General features: G+C 42.5%; 1 protein-coding gene across 2 annotated transcripts in view; it reads right to left on the reverse strand.

Annotated features, from left to right (window-relative positions):
• COL27A1 (collagen type XXVII alpha 1 chain) overlaps nucleotides 1–14,848 on the reverse strand; it is a 540,002-nt gene that overhangs the window by 468,665 nt on the left and 56,489 nt on the right. For both annotated transcript variants that reach the window (XM_040324820.1, XM_040324819.1), the window contains exons 2-3: nucleotides 11,285–11,355; nucleotides 3,380–4,707 (exon numbers count right to left, since the gene is read on the reverse strand). In XM_040324820.1, the coding sequence (XP_040180754.1) occupies nucleotides 3,380–4,707; nucleotides 11,285–11,355 (1,399 nt within the window). The remainder of the gene's footprint in view (nucleotides 1–3,379; nucleotides 4,708–11,284; nucleotides 11,356–14,848) is intronic.

The following is a 14,848-nucleotide window of genomic DNA, read 5'->3' on the forward strand; positions in this document are numbered from 1 at the left end:
CCTTTACCACACCAGTCACCAAATCATAAATTTTGTCCCTCCACATATGGCAGGTTCAGATAAATCCCAGCACACGGGTAGTTGAAGAACCCAAATTAAAGCAGTTTTAAACCCAAAAGCAAACATTTATTATTGCAGCTTACCAATTCTTAGATGTGAAGGTTGTACTCTCTTTTTTTAGGCTCTCTTTGGTCTAGTGATCTGGCCAGTAAGGTTACATTCCATCCTGAGATTGGGGCTGGTGAAAACTGTAGCAGTAGGAATCTTAATTTCTATTTTCTATTTTTGAAGGGGACTTCCTGTCCCACTTCCTACTTCCTCCCACAGGCTGCCTAGGCGACTCCTTCACTCCTCCTAGGCGGCCACTCCCTCTCGGCAATCTTCTGGGATACGCGACAGGTCCCAGAAGATTACAGTCCCCTGGGAATGCACAGCACAACTCACGCATGCGCAGTGCGTGCCCGGCCACAAAGCCAAAAACTGTCATGGCCGGGTGCCCACAGTGGCTATGACAGCGCCGGCAGAGAGGAGCGACGCTCCGGGCGGCCGCATCCCTGGGCCGTGGGGCACGCAAGTGTCTGTCTATTAAAAGTCAGCAGCTAAACTTTTTGTAGCTGCTGACTTTCAATAAACAAAAAAGCCTGTAACTCCGCTTTAAGTAATCAATGTATGCATTACATCAATGGCCCTTAGCCTTTTTGAGACCAGAGCCCAAGTAAATTCTTCCAAAGTCTTCCAAGCCCAAAACATTAAAGAATAGAAAGTTTATACTTGCACAAAAGAGTTATGCAAAACATGTATTGAAATGCTGGAGGCTCTGGATCTGATTGGGTGTCACTGAGGAGATGGAAGTTATGTAGGGGAATAAGGCAATCTAAAGCCGACTTGATGGCCCTGTAGGAAATTAGTTTTTTTAGAGTGGGCACCGTGGAGGCGGAGGACTCTCTGGGGGCACCGTGGAGGCGGAGGACTCTCTGGGGGCACCGAGGAGGCGGAGGACTCTCTGGGGGCACCGAGGAGGCGGAGGACTCTCTGGGGGCACCGAGGAGGCGGAGGACTCTCTGGGGGCATGATGGGAGATTTAGGGGTTAGGATGGAAGCAGGAAGGCACTGTGGGAGGTAAAGGGATCTGCAGCTAGCTGGAGGCCTGAGAGAGGGGAGGCCACGGCCTGGTGGTTGAGAACCACTGCATTGCACAGATCATGAGAAACGTAATGGTAAAAGAGATTCCATCCTAGAAGCTGCTACTGGAGCCTGTACCCTAAATACAGTAATATAGTATAAATGTTCCACCAGTTTGGACTCGTCAACAGAGGAACAACAAAATAATACAGAAATCTACATCATGCAGATACCACCATGTCCCATGGGCAAGGCTTCTGCTTTAATTATCTGCTGGTTTTTATATATTATTTTGCCACTGACTAATAACAGTTTCTTCATGAATAGCATGGAGGTGGGCCCTTTACAGATCTCAGTACTGAACATTTTTTCTACTGATTACTACTGATTACTACTGATAGAAAAAGGAAGGTGCCACTTTAGTGTCATACAACATTCACATTTCTGTACTTTTGGTTCCAGTTATCCTGTAGCACATTCTACATGTCATATCCATAAAAGTAAGTCGAGAAACTCAGACAGGTAGAGGGAGCTAAAGGAGATTTGGACCCAGATGTGTGGAACCTAGGAGTATGGAAAATGTGAGCTTAGAGGAGTGAATGAATAATACAACAGCCACACTTCCTTCACTGACTATTGTGAACTGTTACTGGATGTCATACAATAAAAATGCACTATTAATGACAATAATGGCAGAGTTTACATATTAAAGCTCAACTCCAGGCAAATTTAAAAACACACATAATGCAGCTTTGTATTCAGTAATATAACCTTAACCACATAAATACAGGACACTTTCACCCTTTCCTGCCTGGGCCAATTTTTAGCACTGTCATATTTTGAATGACAATTGCACGGTTATGCAACACTGTACCCAAAACACATTTGTTATCATTCCCCCCCACAAATAGAGCTCTCTTTTGGTGGTATTAGATCACCACTGGGGTTTTAATTTTTTTGCGCTACAAATAAAAAGACAGAAAAATAAAAAAATAAAAGTAACTTTTCTCCTTGACCTTCACTGATGAACATTGATGAGGCTGCAATGACGGGCACTGATGAGGCAGTACTGATTGGCACTGATGAGGTGGCACTGATTATGAGGCACTTATATGCAGGACTGATAGGTGGCACAGATCAGGAGGCACTGGCAGGCATCACTGATGGGCACAGAGTGCCATCCCTAATGGGCACTGATTGGCATCCCTGGTGGGCTCTAGTGGGCACAGCTGGTGGTCTCCAGTGGCCGTCCTCGATTGGTCTGTACTGATAATCAATGTGCAGCACAGACCCCCCTATCAGGAGAGCAGCCGATCAGCTCTCCTCTACTTGTGGCAGCGCAAATAGAGGGAAAGCTGATAAATTGCACTTCCTGGTTACCATGTGATCAGCTGTGATTGGACACAGCTGATCACATGGTAAAGAGCCCAAGTCAGACTCTTTACCTGGATCGAAGATGCAGTGCATCAGACTAGCACCACCGTTCGCCGCACCCTAACAGCTTATCCTACTGGACGTCATATGACATCCAGTCAGGATAATACAACCACTTTCCAGCCATCATTTTACTTTATGGCGGTGGCAAGTGGTTAAAAATTTTTTTTTTTTTTAAAAAGGAAGCTGTGTAAGTACCTGAATTTGACTTGCCATCATCCTTTTGTAGTCCCTATACAGCAAAGCTTAACTCCTAGGCGCCGACGGTACGCAAACTCTTGGCTGGTGGGCCTTGGTGCCGAGCAGCCTCATATTTGCATACCAATTTGCAGACCCTACACACTCCTGGCAGTGACCAACGGTTAACAAAGTTCCGATCACAGCCAATAATGACAGTCACATTATCATAAACCCTGCGCCCCGACATCTGAAACCCCTTAAAGGGCCAAGAGGTGCCAGTTCCAAGGGGTTAATCTTAGAAAGAGAGAAGCAGCACAAAGAGCAAATCAGATGTTCTACAGAGTGAGGAGCCTGCTTATAGGAGTAGAGAGCAGAGTAACAGGGGGATTACCTCACTGGTCAAAATTTACTTTCCAGTCACAGGCTTGGAGAGGGACAAGAGCTCTAAATGTTACTGAACTGTAGCAGACTAAAACCAGCTATCTCCTGCAAAAATACAAATCCTTTGGCAAGTAAAATCTTACACATTTTGTTAGTGTGTTTTGAGTTGTTTGCCTGGTGTTCAAGCTTTAATTAAAACATAGCATTTTAAACAAAATGACTTAATTTTAAGTTACTAAACAAAACCAGTAATTTCACTTACAGGGGCACCTTGATCGCCTTTAGGTCCAGGAGGTCCCATCAAATAAGGAAAAGCAGTTGGGTCAAGCCAAAGGTAATCGTGAGTAAATGGCAGGCTGGCAATGGTCGATGTGGAAGAATAAATGACCCCGGAGGCTGGTTTTGTATAGAAGACTGAGGATGTGGTTGGTTGGACATTGAGGTTCATGACAGTGTGGATCTTCTGGGATGGAGCACTAGTCCTTTTCTCAGGCGTTTTCTTCGGAGTGGTGGTGTTTGTACTCCTTGGGCTTCCCATGCTCTTTTTAACCTGCTTGGAAGAATGAGAACTTACTAGAGGCTTGATGGTTGTTTTTTGGTAGACGGCTTTCTTCGTCACTTTCTCTGGCTGTGGCTTCTTTGTGCTGTTCTGGCTGGGAAGGGCACCATGTTGAGTGACGTGAGATCGAGGCTGTCCCAGTGAAATGGCAGAGGCTGGAGATATCCTGAGTGCGATGGTGGAAGTCCTGGTTGAGACACTTGATAAGAGCTGAGTTCTGTGAGGGGCTGGAGATGTCACGGAAGGCAAGGCTGGGGCTTTGGTAGTTAACTTCACAGAAGGAGTCCTGGCTTTGCTGTTGGTTGTTAAGTTTGTTTTGACTGACTGAGGGGAAGCTGTGGTAAGATTGCCTAGAGATTTTAAAATGATCTCTGTGCTGAGAGACCTACTGGCTTCTTGGGGTAGCAGTGGAATAATAGGTGGCAGATTCGGCCGGTAGGTATCCACTTGCCTGCACTGCTTCTTAAGATATTTACAGTAATTATGAGCTGCCTTGGCGGGAGGATAAATATCAAACTGGCAAACAGCACCTTCAAATTGTATCGTCTGCTGGTTAAGTTTTCCCAGCATGAAAACCCCATTAGGATCCAATGTGTTATCTTTCTTTATAGGCAAACTGGCATTTACTCTTTGCTTCCCACAAGAAGTATACAGAGTCACTTTTTGGCCTTGAATATCAATGGCCATATTGTGCCACTGGCCATCGTGGACATTGTAATCAAAATATACAGACTGCTTGTGACCCACATAAACTATAATTTTGCCCGGGATGAACTGCAACCCGAGCTCAAGTTTTTTCTTTTTGCTTCGGACCGCGAATAAGAATGCATTGTTAATGCGGTGAGAGCACAGGCTCAGCACCAAAGTGAAATCCGTTCCTAAGCTAGGCGGGATGACTGCATGAACGGGGGCTTCTACACGCGCTCTCTGCGTCAAAATGAATCCCGATTTAAATGGTATGACCCCTTCGGGAACTGGGCGGCTGGATGGCTTGCTTCCCATGAGGCCCAGCTTCTGAAGAACGTCCACATCTGAAACCCAAAACCAAAAATAGGTTAAGACCACATTCGGTGTATGCAGAAACCAAACAAGTTACGATAAGAGAGTTGAAAGGATTCTCAGAGGTCTGACATACAGTCACACATTCCTATGGTGCATCTTGCTGAATAACTGACGAACAGCTGCAATTGCTTTTGCCCCTTAAGAACCAGTTCAAGGGTATTATTAGCCCCTGGCAACATTTAAGCTTTCTGTAACCCTATAAACTAAAGTTTAGATGCCAGTCAAATACAAGGAATTTGAAAAGGTTTTAAAAGAATGAGGACAAGATGAAAAATGAACATTGTGATACAGTATATTGCTGAAATGACCCATCATAAAAGTGGTATGTAACTCTTCAGTCTTCTCACCTTTTGTCTTGTTCAAGTGGTATACTGCAATTTACATAAAACAGCAACAGAATATAATAATGTATAAATTAATAGACATCTACAATTGGAGGTTAGAATGGGTAACAAAAAGCTGATATTTGATTGGCTGCTGCAGATTAATGCTCACCACTGCATTTTGCAGTGCATTACTGAAAAACAATTCTCGACCAATTAAAAAGAGCAAGATACTGGATTAAAGCTTGATCATCATAAAAAACAAACACACACACACACACACACACACAATTCGCAATTTTATGCACTCTTTTGGAAGCTAGTTCAAGAACCGATATCTAAAAAGCATAGGGCAACAACAGTCACCATTGCATTATGGAACAGATTTTTTCCTTGTTCAGGACCAGACTTTTTTACAACTTACTTGACTTACAAAATAATGAGAAGAGCAGTGGCCACAGGGCCGGTACGGCAAAATGGCCTTGGTGTCTAAAACGGCATCAATCCGTCATGGAAGAACTAGCTTGCTGCATGCATTTTCTAAGGAGGGTATTTTGAATGTTTTATGCACTCAACACATGTATGATGAATATATAAGGAGGTGGCCTTCATCCATTTGGAAATTACACTGCTGGAAACTTACCACACCAAAGCACATACAGTGCCTTGAAAGGGTATTCCTACCCCTTGAAATTTTTCACATTTTGTCATGTTACAACCAAAAACGTAAATGTATTTTATTGGGAGAAAAGTTAATTTTTTTTTTTGTTTACAAACTTTATTGGGTACAAAAAAGTGGTACAAAAAGTTGTTAACATATGCCATGAAAAATATATTACATAAAGTTTACAGGTTGGGAAGATTGCCACATAGTATACAATAATTGAAAGAAATTCTTTATGAAGGTTGACCAGCATGTAAGCAATAATGTCATTGCATACCAACTTCACCATCTTTAATAAAAAGTATTATTGTTCATAGTTAAAGAAGTGATTGGAATGATTCAATTTTTTTGTCATATAAATGATTAGTATTATGTGAGGTGTGAAATATTTTTTCCATGAGATTTATATTGTTAATTCTAGTTTTCAGATGTGCTAGGTGTACCAATGGGGATTTACAATGGTATGCTATCAACCAGTGTATTTCTACACTAATTTGGTGGATCAGTCTTTGATGGATAACTGTATGACATTATCTGAGATTTTAGATGCACATTTTTCTAGTTGCTTCCATATATTTGAGACCCTCTCATATTCCCCGAAAATTTGAGAAAATTACCGTGTGGCTATGCAACCTAATTATAAATGGTTTTCAATTTTTTTTTACAAATAAACATGTAAAAAGTGTGGCGTGCATTTGTATTCAGCCTCCTTTACTCTGATACCCCTGACTAAAATCTAGTGGAACCAATTGCCTCAAGAACTCAATTAGTAAAGAGAGTGAACCTGTGTGTAATTTAATCTCAGTATAAATCCAGCTGTTCTGTGAAGCCCTCAGAGGTTTGTTAGGGCACCTTGGAAAACAATCATCATCATGAAGGTCAAGAAACAACCAGACAGGTCAAGGATAAAGTTGTGGAGAAGTTTAAAAGAGGGTAACGGAGAGCATTAATCAGAGAAGCAGCCAAGAGGCATGGTATGGCATGGCAACTCTGGAGGCGCTGCAGAGATCCACAGCTCAGGTGGGAGAATCAGACCACAGGACAACCATTAGTCGTGCACTCCACAAATGTGGCCTTTATGGAAGAGTGGCAAGAAAAAAGCCATTGTTGATAGAAATCTATAAGTCCCATTTGCAGTTTGTGAGAAGCCGTGTGGGGGACACAGCAATCATGTGCAAGAAGGTGCTCTGGTCAGATGAGACCAAATTGAACTTTTCGGCCTTAAAGCAAACGCTATGTGTGGCGGAAAACATCATGTTGTGGAGTTGCTTTTCTTCAGCAGGGATAAGGAAGATGGCCAGAGTTGATAGGAAGATGGATGGAGCCAAATACAGGACAATATTAGAAGAAAACCTGTTATGCCACTTAAACACGATCGGTTCACCCGATGAAAACGGACCGATGGATTTTTTCATCAGATATCCGATGAAGCCGACTTTCATCAGTCTTGCCTACACACCATCAGTTAAAAATCCGATCGTATCCAATGCGGTGACGTAAAACACAACGACGTGCAGAGAAAAATGAAGTTCAATGCTTCCGAGCATGCGTCGATGATCGTTTTTTTTTCTATCGTTTTTTTAACCATCAGAAAATGTTTAAAAAAGGTTCTATTTTTTTCACCGATGGGGCCCACACACGATCGGTTCGTCCGATGTAAACGGTCCATTGGACCGTTTTCATCAGACGAACCGATCGTGTGTACAGGGCATTAGAGTCTGCAAAAGACTTGACTGGGCCAGAGGTTCACCTTCCAGCAGGACAACTGCCCTAAACATACAGCCAGAGCTACAATGGAATGGTTTATATCAAAGCATATTCATGCGTTAGAATGACCCAAAGTCCAGACCTAAATCCAATTGAGAATCTGTGGCAATCTGACAGAGCTTGAGATATTTTGCAAAGAAGAATGGGAACAACCTCCCTCTCTAGATGTGCAAAGTTGGTAAGGACATCCCCAAAAAGACTTGCAGCTGTAATTGCAGTGAAAGGTTCTACAAAGTATTGACTCGGGGGGGGGGGGGGGGGCTGAATACAAATCCACACCACACTTTTCACATATTTATTTGTGAACAAAATTGAAAAAACATTTATCATTTTCCTTCCACTTCACAATTATGTGCCACTTTGTGTTGGTGTATCACAAAAAAGTCCCACTAAAATACATTTATGTTTTAACGTGATAAAATATGTGGAAAATGTCAAGGGGTATGAATACTTTTTCAAGGCACTGTAGATGAAAGCCATGTCATTGAAAATATCAGCACAGAATTCTCCCTAATGAGCACTAGAGAAGGTTTACCTTAAATGTTTCTTTTTACACAGAAAGGGTTAATGGCTTTCTGAAACTGCACAGGGATAAAGTTATGCAGAAGATTGTACTCTGTGGAGTTCCCCTTAAAACATGCCCACATGTGTTGGCAATTATCTCATTACAAGCGATGCCTCCGTACCAGGAGACAGAGCTCAGTGTGATGTTTCGGAGATGAAAGTGAGGATTATTGTGGATGTACGGTGCGATTTTCTGACAATCATCCCCTGCCTGTCACCAGACTTACTAAGCTACTTACACATTACAACTAATAAAACATGACACTTTATGTCCGCATTAAGAACAAACCATCTTGGGTTTTGCAACCTCATTGATGTTCAGAGGATGTGGGTTTTTAAAGAGGAAGACCAGTCAATTCCAATAACTACTTGCGTTTTCCGGACTGTACCCTGGCGCAGACATATGGGGTATTAATAGTAATCATCCCCAGAGGCCTAGATTGACCCCACTCTCTGCTTCACATACTGGTCTACACTATAGCGGTGACCTTCTGCCAAAGGGGGTAGACATGCAAGACTTAAAAATCATTTTGCATCTCCTACAAGGCCTGGGTCCACTTCTGAACAGAAATAAAGCTCCAACATCACATGACAGACATTAGAATGATCTTTATGTTATATCCAGATTCAGGTCAGACAAACAGAGTGAAAACATACAGTAGGCTTATGCATTTTGAGCCTCAAATGAGTCCCAGAACATGGAACCTTCCATTGCTCTATGTTCATTCCCCGATTTTAATATGGACATGAAAATCAGCTTACAATAGATGTTCTCTTTTAGAGAAATTCTAAACTGCTGTATCATTAACCACTGTAATCTAAGTGCAATTAATGCAAGTAATAAATAAAATAGGTCAAATTAATCCACTCCTATAAATGCTCCAACTTGGAGACTCTCAAAACGATAGAGTTAGGACTGCAGTATACAGAGCAGCCTTGATGTGGGCACTGCGGCTTCCATATGTATTTGTAAATCTGTGCAACGAAACCCTCTGTTTGTAATGGGAATTGTTAGACCGGCTCAATTTGGTTTGTTTTCAGGCTGTTTTGTTTGTAGGATCACTTTTACTCTCTGCCAATCGGTTGACGGGTCTTAGGACCCGCTTCCTGACTGGCCAGGAGGAGAATCAGAAAGACAATAGCGAATTTCCACCCTTTTTTGAAGCCTGTCCTTTTTTTAAGCCTATTCAAACCTCTGGCTCTAATCACATGCTTCAAAAAAAGAACACCCCATTGAAATCCATGCATTCGGTGCCCTGCATGTAGAATAGGGGCCGGATGTTTTAATTAGGGGGGTGGCGCTCCTGCATCCCAAAATCATGGATGTTCCCAAGCACAGTGGGTGAAATGCTTCTCTCCCATAGATGCAGGTTTCAATACTAAATGACACTGTTCTCAGCAATGAACATATACAATTTTGGTGTATTCAGCACTGGACTAAGTGACATATTTTTCAACAAGGAAAATGGCTGAACTTCCAGAGGGGGCATGTAATCTGTGAGCCCTAAGTGCAGAAGTCTGCATCCAATTCTGGCGTAAAAACAAACCACCCAACTCCACTGTTCGGTCAATATCCCCCACCCGGTCGATGTGCAAACTCCGCACTCACCCCATCAAAGTCACAGGCCTGTGTCTCCTTGGTTTCTCCTCCTCTACGGTTTCCCCCTGCAACTCCTTCTCGACTGCCAATCCTGTCACTTCTCTCGGCCAATCAAGTCTTAAGAACCGCTTCCTAATTGGCCGGGAGGAGAATCAGGAAGACAATACAGAATATTAATTTCCCATTGTCACTGGGTGGGCTCGGGGCACACGCTTTTTTTTAAGCCGGTTAAGGCTTTGGGCTCTAATCATGTGCTTAAAAAAAAAAAAAAAAAAAAAAAAAGAGTTGAAATCCATGTGTCCGGCGCCCTGCATGTAGATAAGGGGCCAGGCTCATGGATTAGGGGGGGTGGCGCCCCTAATGGAGCAGCTGCCACTGAATTATAGGCAACATCTGGCACAGAGGTATAGCCTCTAATGTCGCGTACACACGATCAGTCCATCCAATAAGAACGGACCGATAGACCGTTTTCATCGGTTAACCGATAAAGCTGACTGATGGTCCGTCGCGCCTACACACCATAGGTTAAAAAAAGATCGTAAAACACAACGACGTGCTGAAAAAAAAAATGTAGTTCAATGCTTCCAAGCATGCGTCGACTTGATTCTGAGCATGCATGGATTGTTAACCGATGGTCGTGCCAACGATCGGTTTTGTCCTATCGGTTAGGAATCCATCGGTTAATTTTAAAACAAGTTGCCTTTTTTTTAACCAATGGTTAACTACCCGATGGCGCCCACATGATCGGTTTTGACCGATGAAAACGCTCCATCAGACCATTCTCATCAGTTGAACCGATCGTATGTACGCGGCATTACATGGGTGAGCAGTGTGGCCCAGAGGCGTTATCTTTACCATGTTCACCAATTCGTGGTGTGTAGCCTATTCCTGATGAATTTGTCTACCCTTGTTCATCCTAGTTTTCAGCACAAATGCATTTGTGTTTCTACATTTAGTGCTCCTAGGCACAGTGGGTGAAATGCTACGCTCTAGTAGATGTAGGTTCAGTACTCACTGACACCGTTCTCAGCATTGAGCAAATTTATTTTGGTGCATTCAGCACTGACCTAACAGACATTTTCAACAAAGAAAATGGCTGAACTTCCAGGGTGGGCATGTAGTCTGTGAACATTAGGGGCAGAAGTCTTTTCCAATACTGTGTATTAAGACAAAGGTATAGCCTCTTACATTGGTGAGCAGTGTGGCCCAGAGGTGCTGTCTATCAAATATTTGGTGTACAGACTATTGCTAATAAAAAGGAAACTCCCTCCATCATAATTGCTTGTCTGGTCTTATTCCCATGTCAGCATTTCCAACAATTACACAAACCATCAGATGGGTCTCTTTGTAGTTACATGAGAAGCATATTTATACCCTCTCCTTTAATTTGGCTTCTTTGATTCTTGTTTGCGGCAATTAGTGGCTGCCATTTTTTTTCTATGCTAGAATTCCGACATTCAGGAACATAAGCATTCAGGGATAAAAGCCTGGCCAATTCAGCAGAAAAAAAAAAACACAACATATAACAAACGGTTGTTTGTGTGGCAGTATGAGGGGTTGTCTGTGTACTGTATTACCAGCCTTCCAAATCTGTACATTGCTTACAGTTCAACAAACAAACTATTTACCTTCAGCTGCTCCCTGAGAAATATCCAGGCAACAGGAAATATATAGAATTATCCAAACAAAGAGCGATCTCCTAAAAGGGAAAAGAAAGAAGGCCTTTAGGATGATGAACAATAATTACAAATAATTGGAAAGCAAAACATAGGCACATGCCGCACATATGTTATCCATAGCTTACAACTAAGGCTCACAGTATGTTCTACCAGTCAGAAGGAGAATTATGGGTTCTGTCAGGAAGAATAAGGCTCCGTGCACACCGGCTTAAAAATCACGGCTTCTACAGAAGTTTTGTGTTTTGCTTGTAGAAGCCGCTCAATGTTATCCTATGTGTCCATGCATATTAGGACGATAACAGGCATATTTTAAAGTGGTAGTAAACTATCACTTTTACCTATAGGTAAGCCTATAATAAGGCTTACCTGTAGGCAAAAAGAATATCTCATAAACCTGTACGGTTTTATAAGATATTCCCATTGCAATGAGCAGCTGACTGCAGCGCCGCATGCGCACAGGGGATTCTCAGCTAAAGGCCCGGCAGACTTTGCCGGAAGACACGCCGAGGCAAGAGGACATCTCCCTTGGTGTGAACCAGGTAAGTTACCGACGCCTTGTTCTAAGGCAAGTATTTCATAATGAGCTAGTATGCGGTACATACTAGCTCATTATGCCTTTTAGGTATGTAAAAAAAATTAAAAAGCAACGGGTTTACTACCGCTTTAAGCTCAACGTTAGAGGCATGAAAAAAAAACAACCCTTCTAGTTTGTGTATCTGATTGGAGCTTCCTGGCAAAAACAATTATAAACAAACAAAAAAACTCTCCTAGACTATATACAAAAAATGCTTTATATGGATGTTTTTCTCTACCATGGGGAAGTTTTTTTTTTTTAAGCCCCGTTCGCATGAAGCCTTATAGTGGAATAAGGTTCTGTACACCCCCAACTGATATTTTAGAAATCAAAATGATAAGGGTTCCAGAAATTGACAGCAAATTAGGAAGGTGTACAATAAAAAAGCAATGAGCTACATACAAAATATGAGATTGTCCCTTAGTACTTATCCATGTAAGACACAGGGGTAGGCAACCTTGGCTGTCCAGCTGTGGTGAAACCACAAATCCCATCATGCCTCTGCCTCTAGGAGTCATGTCTGCGATTGTCAGGGTCTTGCAATGTCTCATGGGACTTGTAGTTTTACCACAGCTGGAGGGCCAAGGTTGCCTGACCCTGATCTAAGACGAGAAATTAAACTTGTTTTTATTGAATAAAAGCAGAGGCCTCAGCCAGCATTCAATTATGTGGCCAAATGCCCATGTCAGGGCAAAGTGTTGTCCAATTGTAATCTACAAGCACACCCACATATACTCCCATGTCAAGGCAGGTAATGGTCTTCCTGTAATCTACAGAAACACTTACATACAGCATCTCACAAAAGTGAGTACACCCCTCACATTTTTTAAATATTTTTATTATACCTTTTCATGTGACAACGCTGGAGAAATTACACTTTGCTACAATGTAATGTAGTGAGTGTACAGCTTGTATAACAGTGTACATTTGCTGTCCCTTCAAAATAACTCAACACCATTAATGTCTAAACCACTGGCAACAAAAGTAAGTACACCCCTATGTGAAAATGTCCAAACCTATTGAGCATCTGTGTGGCACCCTCAAAACACAAGGTAGAGAAGCGCAAGGTCTCCCAACATCCACCAGCCCGGTGATGTCAGCATGGAGGAGGGGAAGAGGACTCCGGTGGCAACCTGTGAAGCTCTGGTGAACTCCATGCCCAATAGGGTTAAGGCAGTGCTGGAAAATAACGGTGACCACACAAAATATTGACACTTTGGGGCCAATTTGGACATTTTCACTTAGGGGTGTTGACCTCTATGTTTATTAAAATATTAGAAATGGGATTTAGCAAGGTTTATATTGCTGAATGCTGAGAATTTTCATAACTTAAAGTGGTTGTTAAGCCACTTGTATAAAAAGCTCCCATTCCCTCTGTATTAGAACAAGAAGTTCCCCTGTGTCTGTATTCCATCACAAATATGCTTATCTGTACTGATAGCAGTGTCTTCCTGCGATCATGTGACTCCTCAGCTCTGTCTCTCCAGCTCGGCCCCGCCCACTGGAACTGTCAGCCAGACAGAGGAGAGATGAGTCGCATGGGAGAGATGTCTGTCATATGAGACTCTCCCTCCTGATTGGCAGAGACACAGCAGTGGCGCCATTGGTGTCAAAGTCAGTCAACCAATCAGGAGAGAGAGGGGGCAGGGCCGCAGCTCTGTGTCTAAATGGATACAGGGAGTTGTGATTCAGCTTGGGTGCCCCCTTGCTGTGGGGGCACTCAAGAGGGACCCGAGAAAAAGGATCTGGGCTGCTCTGTGCAAATCCACCGCATAGAGCAGGTAAGTATAACTTTATTTATAAAAAAAACAACAAACAAGATTTTATAATCACTTTAACAGTTTATTTTGATACTCATTATCAGGTTAAGCAGAGTTTGTCTCTGCAGAGTAGATCTAATTTGCTTTGGCCAATAAATGTTACATTGATTTTGGCATGTGAAGCCTGGATGTACAGGGGTTGTGAGATCCTGGCACCAAAAGTCACGCCAGTCCCATGGAGTTCATGAACAGTGGCACTGAGTCATTGTCAGCCATCAGAAAGGTCATGCAGACTGAACGATCCATTCTAATGACCCAGCTGCTTAGAACTACATCACCACGCTTACAAAGGGCACCCTGGAAAAATGATGACAAAATACACCCACCCTCCCCGCATCTCCAGAACACTGCCCATTGTTACCATGTCAAAATAGAACGCCGTCATTTAATCCATTCATTTCAGGAGGAAAAAAATTCTTGATGGAAATTCTGATTTGAAATTTGCTACATGAAAAATCCCAGAAGATGGTTCTTTGTTAGTGTACTCATTGTTCCCTGAAGAAGATGCCTCACATCACACACATACAGAACACGTTTACAGACATTTGAAGAGAACCTGTTACAGGGAAGCTAATAAACCTGAACTGCAGGGAGAGAGCTTAATTCACAGCTAAGTTTACCATTTTAGAATGTATATTTCTAGCCATCCAGTCCTTACTTTTAGCAGCTATGCAGTCTGGTTACCTGACTTTTCTCTACTGTTGTAAAGTAATACAATAAGTCACCTCCTCTTTACAGCCTATGACTGGACAGCCAAGGAGCAGCAGTTCACCCCTCAGCTCTGTCCTCCGATCAGGATGTATGCTGTCAGCACATTTGCAAGAAGCTTACCTGATCCTAGCCCTGCCACTCCCTTCCAGTCTAAGCTCTGCAGTACAGGGGAGTATAAGAAACTGATAGCAAATCAAATTCAGGTACTTATGATAGCTGCATGTAAAAAATAAATGTAACCATGCATTACATAATAATACATAACTGCAGTATTTGGTGTTTTTATATCTTCCCGGAGTTTCATTTGTTTTGGAAGAGGAGTGATGCATGTCAGCAAACCTATAGTTATACTTCAAGGTTATTGCAAAGGACAAGGGGGTCACTCTTTGGGTCTGGAGGAAATGTTTT

This window comes from Rana temporaria, chromosome 9, assembly GCF_905171775.1.
Source record: "Rana temporaria chromosome 9, aRanTem1.1, whole genome shotgun sequence".
NCBI lineage: Eukaryota > Metazoa > Chordata > Amphibia > Anura > Ranidae > Rana > Rana temporaria.